A 12,208-nucleotide genomic window follows, 5' to 3' on the forward strand; every position below is an offset into this window, starting at 1 on the left:
GATTAAGTTGATTATCTAATAAAATTTAATATTTTTTAGTATAATATTTAATAATATACACTTAAATTTTCTTACTAGAAGATTGTAATATTTATATTTAAAAAAAATATATCAGATATTAATTTCTACTAACAATTCATCGTTTAGAAAAATAAAATTTGATTTATCTCTCGAAAGGGAAATAATTAACTGGAAAGATAAATTTTCAATGTTCGCATTCTGTGTTATCCCGCGTGATTTCCTCGCGCTGACGGATCGAACAAGACGGACAGCCATTATCCCGAGGCGCAAAAGGTACCTCCCTTCGCTTCCTTCGCTTCTCTCCTTCGTAAGTCCGTCAGTCAGTCTGTCACCTTAACACGAATACGCCACGGGGATGAATAATCCATGGAGCCTCGTGTACGCGCGCCCGCCAAGAGAGAGACAATGTTCGTCCCACACGAGAATTTCAGGTGTTTCGACTAACGAGCGATTTGCATGAAACAACGAGGACATACGACAACGACGTTGGAGAACGACGAAGGAGAACGAACCAGTTTCGAATCACGTCGGTACACATTCTATAATGCGTGTAAGCCAACTATTAAGTATATCTTTTCTTCTTCCTTTTTGTAAATGTTGCAACGGGATGGGAGAAACTCGACTGCATTTAATTAAAATGCTGTATTAATAATATCGATGACTAAGTTACTTTAATGTCTATGAATAAAAATTGATTAATTTTAACTATTATATTTTTATAGTCATATAATTATTATAATTAATTTTTAATTTTCAATAGCACAGAATATTGTTGTATAAAAATACAGCAGAATGTTTGAGAATTATGGAACGTTAACATCTGTGGATTCTTTGAACGCTTTTCAATTATGTTTTATATTTTTGCCGAATGTATTTCATAAAACGCGTTCATCGTTCGTAATTATACCGCGTGCAGTGACAGGTGAACATACGATTCAACGCGGAAAGTAATAACCAAAGATCGAAGAGGGGAAGGGAGAAGGAGAGAAAGGGGTCCCCCTTCATTACATAAATTGCGCGAAACATTCTGTCGCATTTCTCGCTGCCTGCCTTTATGCAACGCCATACGCTATGAATTATTGCGCAACGGAGGAAAAAAAGAAATAATTAAACGCTTTTAATAACGCTCTTAAAATTCCGCGTAAAACGAAGAGAATTGTCCGTCGAGTTGTCGATGTTGAAGGATCAAGCGGTTAACGAGCCCGTTTTCGAGCGCCGTAGGTTTTAAAGGATGCCAAAGACCTGGTCCATTTTTATCTTCGAGAGTTGTTTACCAATTCGATTACGCGTGTCGTATATATAAAGAAAGAAAGAGAAGAAAGACAAGAAAGATAAAACGCGTTCCTATTATGTCGTGGCACGCGCGTTAAATGCTCGCGACAAGTGACGTGACAGATAAAAATCGTGTCGTTCATTACCTTTATCTCGTTTGATGCGTCGGCAAATAGCGCACATACGTCGGCCGCAGTGTTGCCTCTCGGGCTTCTGCTCGGTGTCCAAGGTAACCATGGTGTTGTACGTGGTGTTGCACGGCTCGATGAATTATATTTCCGTCTTATCATACGCGCGGCGGATCATATATTAATTGCCGTTTAACCCTTCACGCGCTGCCCGTGAGACTCATTTCAGGGACATTTGCCGTCCCACATTTTCTGCGAAACATATTTCTCCAGAAGATGGTCGAGACGAGACGATGACGCACACACAGACACACGGAGATTTCTTTTTCTTTTACACGAGTCGCGCGTTTATCGCTGATCTCGCGAATTGTCAATGGACGGCGATTGTCTCGACGAGAAATAATTACTTTCGATCCACCCCTCGGAACGATGATCGATGCTCCTGCGTTTATCGGTTCCTGCAAGTTGACGATTCGTGCCGGTTGAGTATCGAGCGCGATGATAATCATCGACTCATTCGCGATCGATACTCTACGTGCCAAGCAATACGAGGCATTTAAAAAAGTATGACGATGTAAATTTCTAAATTTTTGTATATTAAGAAAAAATATCGGAATGTCATTTTAATTTTAATTCAATGCCTCCTAATGTTTGTCGGCTTTTCGCGAGATCGATACTTTCCGTCGGTCGGCCTCTGTAAAATTGCACGCTGCATCTCGGAACATCACACTTGCTGTGTTATAGTTGATATTTATGCGATGATTTAACTAATCCCTGATTAATTCCGCGCAATTAAACAATTGTTCCTTTTAACGTAACACTTTCATTCACGTGCTTGTCTAAATTGTATTTAAACCGTCTAATACGAATTCGCGCACACATTTTCTCTTCTCGACGAGAGAGATATATTCAAATATGCAACGCTCTCTCGACAACTTATTTCGCGTTTGATTCATTAATCGCTGCTTAATGCGTCACAAGTTGCACGCGAGTCTCGTGTACCGCAAACGTTGACGTGGCGCGACAAGTATATTTATTTTTTATTAGTTAGATCACTTTTCATTTGCATATCGCTCCGATATTGCGATTCGGGGAAACGAATTATGATAATGCGGGCAGGTTCCGCTGACATTAAACGAACGTTTAATGGACAGCTCTTGACTCGTGCTATGTATGGGTAGCGCGCACGCGATATTGTCATGCAAAATATAAGAATGACAGCGTATTTGTTAACTTCTTGGATTATTTGTAGCCACAGCAGCGTCATATGCTCGCCTTTTATAATTTATATCGCGGCTGAGAGAAGTTTGCATTCGTGTGCTTGCGGTGACACAAACATGAGGAAAAAAAAAATCGTTAACGCACGTGTAAAATAATTACGTTATTAATTTATATTATTACTTATACGAAGATAATTATTATTTATATCAACTTTTTATGTTTAATTTTCTTTTCGCAGTTGGATAAAGTCGGTTGACCATTCCGATAAAAAAGTTTATCATATTTTTCTAATGCCACGAAAATCTTTTTACAAAACTGTAAAAAAGAATCTGTAATTTTCTGCGAGTTATCCAAATACCACATTTATAATGCCCAAGTATTTTTCTTCGTAATCACACGGAGAATTAAAGTCGAGCGTGGCAAACATTCAATTCATCGTCAAACTTTTTATCCCAACTGCCATCTTAGCGCGCCCTAGGCGAGCCTTTTCGCACCTCGAAGAGTCATGAGCGGCCACGGCTAATTAAGCTTGATTCAATTTAATTAATCCCCTCGATAATCCCTTCCTTCCCCCTCTTCCAGTTCTTTATGGGGGTAGTCTACCTCAGGGCAATTAGCGCGAAGAATCGTGGGCAGTCGTACGGGCTAATCGTATTGAATTAATAGAATCGAGGCGACGCGACCGCGCCGCGAACTCATTCTCGTGTTCTCTGCTCGTCGGTCGGCGCGTGGGCGAGGGGATTCATTCCGTCGTCGTAAATTACGGTAAAATTACCGGCAACGTGAAAAGAGCCGAACGAGCGAGCGAGCGAGTCAGCGGGCGGACGAACGAGAGCCGCGTAACTTTCGAAAACGTGAGAGGTAGAGAACGTTACAAGCGCACAGCTCCTCATTGAGGAAAATCGAGAGAGGTGAAAGCGAGACAAAAAATATTTCATCGCCGGTGAATAAAGTTTTGATAATATTTTTGCCGGACCGCGTCGCGTCGCCCCGGTCGTTTATTACCGGTTTAAATACCGCGTCACGTCCGATAAGTCTCTCCGATAAGCGAAATCACGAAGCGCGAAGATTTACCTGTATTCGATCGATCAGTGGTTCGTAATGAAACGTATCGCCGAGCGCCCGTCGTGTAATCCACGGGGTAAATAACGAATTTTCGAGCTGTAATATCCGATCAGCAAATTGATATCGGACCGCGCGAAAAATTATTAAGCGATTAACGCGGTATATATTTGATGCTCGAGAGGTGAAACTCAATTTGCCACCGGATGCGCGCGACCGGTCGGCGTTTAACGACTAGTATAACGGAGAAGTTATAAAGACGCTCGGAGAAGACCGGTGGTGGAGCCGCAGTGAAAGTTGACAAAACGAATTCGAATCCTGCGGAGTCTCTCGCCTGATCCCATCGTCACCCACGCATCGGCATTTAATTAACACCGAAATTATTAAAGACGGCTCCGCACTGTCCACGTACTAAATAACCGCCCACGCGCTTATTCCCGTGTGCACCGTTACTCCTGCTATTCGATCATTATGTAAAATTCTTCTTAATTACGGTACTGGCAATTAATTCGAACGAGCGCTTACAAAAACATGAATATTCGAGAAGGTCATCCGATTTTCTGTGTGTAATGTCTTTTGGTATACGTGCAAGAAAAAAAAAAAAAAAAAAAAAAAATATCCAGTTTTAACCGAAAAAACTTGATCTAAAGAGAATATAATAAAATTGATTATTTCTTTATCGAATAATTTGTCGATTTTCTTTAAATTACAAATATTTTTTACAATCGACTATAATGACAGGACATATTCAAAGGATTCGTCATATTTTCATGTTCTCCACTACACGCAGTTGCTCAAAAATCATATATATACGGTAGTATATTGTCGTCGAATTAACTGATCCTACGGCGGAATTGTGCCATTATAATCAAGTTTATAGGGCTATCTTTACTTTAGCCGGGTGGTTACACGCCGTGCAATTAGTGTAATTACTATTATAATGCACTCGTTGCCGTCGGCCATTCGTTAATGTTACACTCGCTGCGGGTCGGGCCACAAAATTATTTCATCTCCATTTTCAACCTACTTATTGCGCTTATGGTTATTAACGGACGGATTCGAAGAAGAGGAGAACGAGGGAGAAGCGGAAGAAGCTGGATTTGCCGTCGCGCGCGATCAGACCCGATCGAGCATTGATTAATTCGCGAAGCTTTTCTGCCATTTATAACGCCACGCCTAATTAACCGTGGCCAGGTTAATAGCGCAATTTGTTACTTTAATGACGTATCAAGTTACGAAATTAACGCGGCGGATCTAGATGAGGAGAGTATCTGCCGTCGCGGCCAATCTCGTTTAACCCCGCGTGCTCTATTATTTTTCATCTTTATATCGTTGCCGCAAATATTTAGTTCAGCTATTTAGCGAGAAACTAATCAAAGCATTTAATAAAGGAAATTTATTGGTTGTAAAAATATAAGATAAAACAAAATTTTAAATATAAAGAAAAATAAAATTAAATAAGAATAAATTGATAACAAAATAAAATGTATAATTAGAATAAAAAAATTCAATAAATATATCAAACTGTTTGTATTTCTACTCCAAATTGAAAAGGTGTATTATATCGAACGAGTGTTAAATCATCAAGCTCTTTAACGTTATATTCACGAGCATTACTTTCAACCGCAAAACGAAGGCAGCTCTTGGCGACGTGACAGTCACTGGGCGCTAATTTACGGGACGTTTTTATTGTATGACGGACTCTCTCGAGCACTTTTCGATAAACAAGCGGCCGCGGTATATTTGTTACGGTCCCATGCAGAAGGGTTGCGAAAGAGAAATCGGGAAACGGACCCCCTGCACCGGCACCGGAGAGAAATAGTCGGGGCCCCTCCCACGAAGGCGGCGTCCTCGACACGCATTTTTAAAGAGTCTTTTCGTCGTCACGGGCCCCATCAGCCCCCGGAGTACCGAGTGTCGATTCTTATCTGGTCGTGCCGATCTTCACGATCCTTCACTCAATAGGGGCCCACTCACATGCGAATTTATTCCCGCGACGAATTCGAGTACCGGCCAAGCCGAATCACGATTTGTGATACTTTAACTGTCGGCTCTTGATGTCGACTTTATATCGATAACGCGCAGTCGCGGCCGTAATATCTTTTTACGACAGAACGTTAATTGGCGATTAATACCTTGGGGAATTTTCCGATAAACGTATGTAATGCTCCGAATTAATTAAGAGACACCGTCGATACGAGATTTAGCTCGGTTTGTTTACGATAATTTTTATCGAAAAATTCTCTTTCTCTCTCTTTGTCGATATTTCTTTTTCCTTTCTTCTTTTTTCTTTTAAAACTTGCGCAATAAGAGTCAGCATGTTAAATCTTATAAAACTAAAATAAGGTCATGGAAAGACATTTTTTTCTGATAAAAAAATAGATTTATTAGCCACTAAAAATGATTTATAAATAAAATCTTAATTAAAGAATGAAAAAGGCATTTTAAAATCTTCCTTTTTGAAAATTCAACAATGCATCAATAATTTTCTAAATTCTAATATTTAAGCATCTCCGACAAGCAGTAATAAATACTTTTGTAAATAGAAGGAAAAGAGTAAATTCAATATTTAACTTATAACTTTATACTTTTGTCTGTGATTGACGATTAAGGAAATTTATGAATATATTAATTGCATCTATATCATTTAATCAATTCATTAGAACTGTTTCGATTCTTAATGAGTACTTAAAGCGAATTATCATAATCGAAAAAAAGAATAAGTTTCTTCGAATGATCGGTAGCAGCCTCTTAATAAGACAACGTTAGAAATTAAATAGAGATTCATATAATTATCGCTGCTTATCTCTCTTGCTAACTGTTGACTAATGACGATCCGAGAAACATCGGATGAATGTACGAGTAATTAAATTCATTCAAATTACATTACAAAGTAATACTAAAAAATAGAGTTCAATTAGCAAGTTTCTAGTATTCTAATAAATATCCCGTAACGATCTAATCACATCCATATTGCAAAGAATGAAATAAAATATCGACGATACAAATCTCTAATTACTTTCATTCAAGTATTCAGAAAATAGTACCAGATAATATGTTTTAATCGTTTTAACTCTAATATAATCTATCAAAAGAAAAATATTATTAATCTAACGCTCTGGTTTGCTAATAAAAATGTTTCACTTTAACGGCATGATTTTTTCCTAGGAACACATGGTCACGGAGACTATTGAATCTGTCTATTATCCAAGCAAGTCCGTTAATACGTTTCGATGCAGATCGAAAAATGGACCACCGTTCAACGAAGGGTTGAGAGCGTATCGCGGTAAGAAAAGGTCCTGAATCGAGTGACTGAATCGACCGCAATCGGCGATGCGATCTTACAGCGTAATATGAGCCGTCGCGAACGAGCTCCGGTCGTGTTTGCCGTACGTGTTTGCGAAACGAGGCAGATCGAATCCGAGGGATCGCGATTCAATTAATATACGACGCCGCGGCCCCGGCGCTTGATTTAATTATCAGATTCATCCGATGCCGATAGGAATCGCTTCATTAAGCGTACGCCATGTTTGCAGCCCGAGTGTGATGCCTATCGAAGGAGAGAGAGAGAGAGATAGATAGAGAGAGAGAGAGAGAGAGAGAGAGAGAGAGAGAGAGAGAAAGAAAATGACACGTCGTCGCTCCGAAATGGACACGTGTAATTATCGCCATCCATTAGTTCAACGTTGATAAAAATTGATTCGCGGAGGCGCGGATCTGAGCCCTCTTTTACTTGGATCCTATATTCTTGCCGGATTTTATCTGGCCCATGTGTTGACCGTCAAGATGAGACAAGTTTGCGCTTCGTGCCTTTTTTAACGAACTTAAAACGCGGACACGCGGGTTAGGTCTTAATACGTGTTTTTTACTGCAGGCACTTTTTGCGTGCCACGAAACCAAGCAGAGCCAACGCCGTAAAAATATTTGCCGGTTGTGTAAACACGCGTTTCGGCGTTAAGTTTCATTATTACATTTCTTTCCAATTTTTTATTACGCGACGTCGACAATAATTTTTCGCGATTGCACGGGATATACTCGATAAAAATTGATCAATATTAAAGAGATTTATTATCGTTCCTCGCCATTCAAAAATTCATAATTGGTACACCTAATGTATCTGACATCCGACGACATGTTGTCACTATTGTCATCGTCACACAAAACTGTCATCTTGCACTTTTCAAGGGGCATACTCGCGAAACGCAGCGTTACGATTTGTTCTTCGTAATTTGTCAGAGCGACAAGCATTTTTTTCATTCATAACAAACGATATTTTGTTATACGATATTAGTCCTCGTGTACGTTAATTATTTATAAACATTGTTGCGTCTACAGAAGCGATTTATCTATCTCTCGATTTGTATGTAAAATTAATACCAATTTACTGTACTATATAATTATTATGTCAAATGGCATTTTTTATTAAAATACCATAGAAATATCGACTGTCGTTGGCACAATACGAAATATTGCGGCAGATTTCAATGCTGCCACCGGCATCGTTGATCTTTATCAATCCCGCTCGGGAGACATCTTTAACGCGTTAACATCCGAAAGTGACAGAGGCGTTCACAGAGGCACGAGCCGACGACGATCGATCCCGCATCGATATCGGTCTCGTATAGAGAAGCAGAATGCACACCATTCATTTTCATCCGTGAAGGCCGGTCGGAGCGTCGGTCGTTCTAACGAGAGCCACGACGGCTTCTATCTTTCTCTGCGTCTCTGCCACCGCGTCGTAGATGACACGCTGACACACAACACCGATACACAATCCACAACGACGACGATACACAGTGGAATATCGACACAACCAACTCACACTAGCGCTCCTTTCCATCTCAACATGATGTAGGAGTAAGCACGACGTGTATTGCACTATGCACGACTGGTTTGTGCGATTTTTTTCCCCGCTACCACCTGGTGGAGCCGGTGAACCACGAAATATCCTATCGGCCAACCGATTCGTCGCGGTGGCGTGTCAACACACAACACTGGAGGATCGCACGTGGCTTGCGGGGTCATATAAACAACACGGGGGTGCACGCAGCTTCCACGACGCGTGATGTATCGCGCGCGTGTTGACCGGAACGGAAGGACAGAAAGGGAAGAAGAGACGAGAGACTAGTATGGGGAGAGAGTGCGAGGAAAAAAGAAGGAGACAGAAAGAATCGGAAATAGAGGGAGGGAGAAAGCACCACACGCGCTTCCTGGGAGAGAGAGTGCAATCTGTCGGTCCGGTCTCTCGGTTCGTCTCTGACTGGTGTCGTGTGCGCTGCTCACGAGAGAGCACAGCCCGTGCTGCGTGCCGTTGCGGCCTGGGGGCCACGTGACACAGTCCCCTGCAGGAGGTAGGACCGCACACTCCGCGGAGCAAGAGCGGCCGACCAGCCATGTGTGTTATGTTGTGTTGTGGGGCTCGCGCGAGTGATAGTGTGGGGCGCGCGTGTGGGCCGCATTGCAAGAGAGAGAGAGAGAGAGAGAGAGAAAGGAAGAAGGGGAAGGGGGAAGAAGGGAGAAAAAAAAGAACGAGCGAGAAAGGAGGCGAGGAGAGGAGAGAAGCGACAAAGACAATGAAAAGAAAATTAGACGGAGTGAGGAGAAAAAGCGCAAAAAAAAGGACGAGGGAGAGAGAAAGAAAAAGAGGCCGCAAATACAGTGCGTCTGCCGTCGCATCTCGCGCACAGGGATTGTGTAGCGGGGCATAGGCGGGCCGAGGGGAACTGCCGCCGATCGCGGGTTAGAGTGGTGGGATCGTTCGCGAGAGTGGGAACAGGAAAGCGTTGAGAAAAAAGGGGTGGGAGAGCCGAGTGGGAGGACTGGGTCCGCGGGCCCTGCTTCGAGCGAGAGTAGGGTTATTTCCCTCGGTCTCTCTCGCTCTCTTTCTCGCGACGTTACTTGACGTGGGGAAATGGGGTGGGGGGGTGGGGGGGGGCACAAGGGCGTAGGGAGACCCGAGGTGAGGAGGTAGGGCGGCCTACGACCCTGTCAGGCGCGTGCCTCGAGTCAGATGGTCTACTACGCACAATTGATAACGAGCCGTAGCTGCAATGGTTACAATCACAGCTAGATTTTTATTCAGATTATTTGTATCGCATGGGCGGACGGATATAGGCACTTTCGATTATGCAAGTTATGCACGTTTAACATTTTCAATGCGGACAGAATATCGAGGCATTCAAGTCGATCATCGAGTTATTATACAAATTTAAATTTGCAATATAATTGCACTATAAATATGTATTCTTTCTTTTTTATTTTTTATAATAATAATTATATTATAATGATGATGAACTTTTTATGAGAAGCGACACAGTATCTTGAAAAATTTTTATGAAGGGAGACTTTCATATTTCTAATACAATTTTTTTTTACAAAGGCGCAATCTTCCTTTATAATTTTTCAATATTTAATGTATTAATTTATATATAATATATATATAATTATAACATTTTTATTATAGTTTAATGTTAAATTCAATATTAATTGTACACTATATTGCGTGTGTGCATGTGAAAAGATGGACAAATATATAAATTTCTTAAAAAATGAAAAATTTTGATTTCATTAATCCCTTTCCCTGTGAAAAACTTGTAAAAACAAATACAAAAAGATGTGAGATCATGCTAGCAAACAGCAGTCAGAAGACACACGGCCGTTGATACGCGAAAGCAGAGGGAAATGCACGGTGAGACGTGGGCGTTACAGAGTTAAGAGCAACAGAGTAACGGTATACAAGATAGCGAGTACAACTGTTAGATAAGATAAGTTAGATATTAACGCGATAAGAAAGAGAGAGAGAGAGAGAGAGAGAGAGAGAGAGAGAGAGAGAGAGAGAGAGAGAGATGTGTCGCAGGGATTAATGTTGCGCCCCATGAACCAGACCTGACCGGCTGTAAACTGCGCGTTGACAAGTGCGACGACGCCGAGCAATTTGCTCCGAAATAATTCTTTTATAGTTTCGATGACGCAATCCGGGGACGCGGAACTAATGGTCCCGGGGAACATTTCGTGGAAGAGGCGAGTTAAAGGGAACCGGTCGGGCACGCGCCCTTAGTCATTCGTACGCGAGATGACTGCAGCGGTAGCTCGCTACGAGGATGCTCCGGCGGTACGGAATTCATGCCTCATTTAAACAAACTCTTCAAAACATATTCTCACATTCCTCGAAATAAAACTGGACCCGAGATATTCCTTACAGATGTCTCAAATAATATACATTTTACGCTAAATATTATTTGTAGTCATAAATTTATTTTAAAAAAGGAGAAAATTTAATCTTTTTTCTCTTTATAGAATTTTATACAATTAAAAATTGTTTTTTTTCTTTTTAATAAAAATTCTTATCTATTTAAATTTAAAAAAAGATAAAAAAAAAACCATCTCTGAGAAAGAGAGAAGTTGACAGTATCTTGAAATCTGCGAGTATTTTTATGTTTTCTTTTTATTGCTTCATTTACATTAAGACGGAAATGTTAACGTCTCATCAAGCAAACATACAATATTTTCATTAGGGATTTTTCACTGATTGGATGCCTGGCTTGCGTGATCCAAAGACATGTGCAGCTCATCATGACCTCCGTCTTCGCTTGATTGGCGCGGAATAACGGAATTAAAACCGTACCGGTGGAATTTTAAGTCGTTCGCGGCGTTGTAGACTTTCCCGCGACGACACGGCGGAGAGCGGATAAGAAGACGCTGAGACAAGAGCCAGGTTTTACTGTCAGGAGGATTTTACGAGAGTCGCTGCGGCCGACGAGTGATGACGAAACGAGTCTACTGCATCGCGCCGGTGCCGCGTATTTATAGAAACGTAAACGCGAAGATTGTACGTTAATGGTCATATAAATAGTACCTCTTACTAAAGTTTTTAACCGGAAGCAAAGGCTTCAGGTGCTTTAAAAGCGACTCGTAACGAGACCCGTAAATATGAGTGTCGTCGAGAGTCGCGGAAACTCATCGCGCGAGTGTGGACGGACGACGTAATTGTTCGCCGGCGAAGGTAAAAAGGGTACACGAAAAGCAAGGAGTACACGGCACGTGACGCGATTGCCTGATCATCGGGCCCACGAGGAAGTCGAAATTTCCGTGGAAGCCGGATGGAATCATAAACGCGGCCAGCTACTTGAAGCGCAAAAAGTCGGCCTCGAAAAAAGAAAGCTTTGCTGCGCAAGAGTATTTGCGAATATTTTAAAGACAGAGTATGAATATATTGTAATAAATATATATTTTTTAAACGTTGAAGCGATTAATTATTTTTTCATTTACCATTACATCACGAATAAATTTTAAACAAAATTTTGAATGTTGTTCCGTGTTTTTTATAATGATTACACAATCTTTTTCTTGCAAAGATATATGCAAATTTAACAGACAATTACCCAGATTTTATTGTTAAATAAATTGAAAAAAATAAATTAGATATGTTTGATTCATTATAATCACTTTATATCTCTTCCTCATAGTTAAAAATTTCATGAAAATTATATTTAATCAAATGTCGA

At 40.9% G+C, this 12,208-nt stretch overlaps 2 protein-coding genes across 7 annotated transcripts in view; both read right to left on the reverse strand.

Moving 5' to 3' along the window:
- LOC140663823 (uncharacterized) overlaps positions 1 to 12,208 on the reverse strand; it is a 181,422-nt gene that overhangs the window by 25,924 nt on the left and 143,290 nt on the right. Inside the window, exon 1 of one of the 6 annotated variants that reach the window (XM_072888320.1) lies at positions 1,440 to 1,678. The exons of the other annotated variants lie outside the window; for them this stretch is intronic. Coding sequence (XP_072744421.1) covers positions 1,440 to 1,530 — 91 coding nt within the window. The 5' untranslated portion in view covers positions 1,531 to 1,678. Of the gene's footprint in view, positions 1 to 1,439; positions 1,679 to 12,208 lie in introns of those variants that run through there. 6 annotated transcript variants of the gene reach the window in all.
- On the reverse strand, positions 2,153 to 12,009 carry LOC140663831 (uncharacterized). Its single transcript, XM_072888335.1, is given in 4 exon segments — positions 2,153 to 7,360; positions 8,934 to 9,019; positions 9,022 to 9,125; positions 9,127 to 12,009. Coding segments are annotated over 4 exon segments (645 nt in total). The 5' UTR covers positions 9,411 to 12,009; the 3' UTR covers positions 2,153 to 7,189.

The sequence above is a fragment of the Anoplolepis gracilipes genome, chromosome 3 (assembly GCF_047496725.1).
Source record: "Anoplolepis gracilipes chromosome 3, ASM4749672v1, whole genome shotgun sequence".
Taxonomy (NCBI): domain Eukaryota; kingdom Metazoa; phylum Arthropoda; class Insecta; order Hymenoptera; family Formicidae; genus Anoplolepis; species Anoplolepis gracilipes.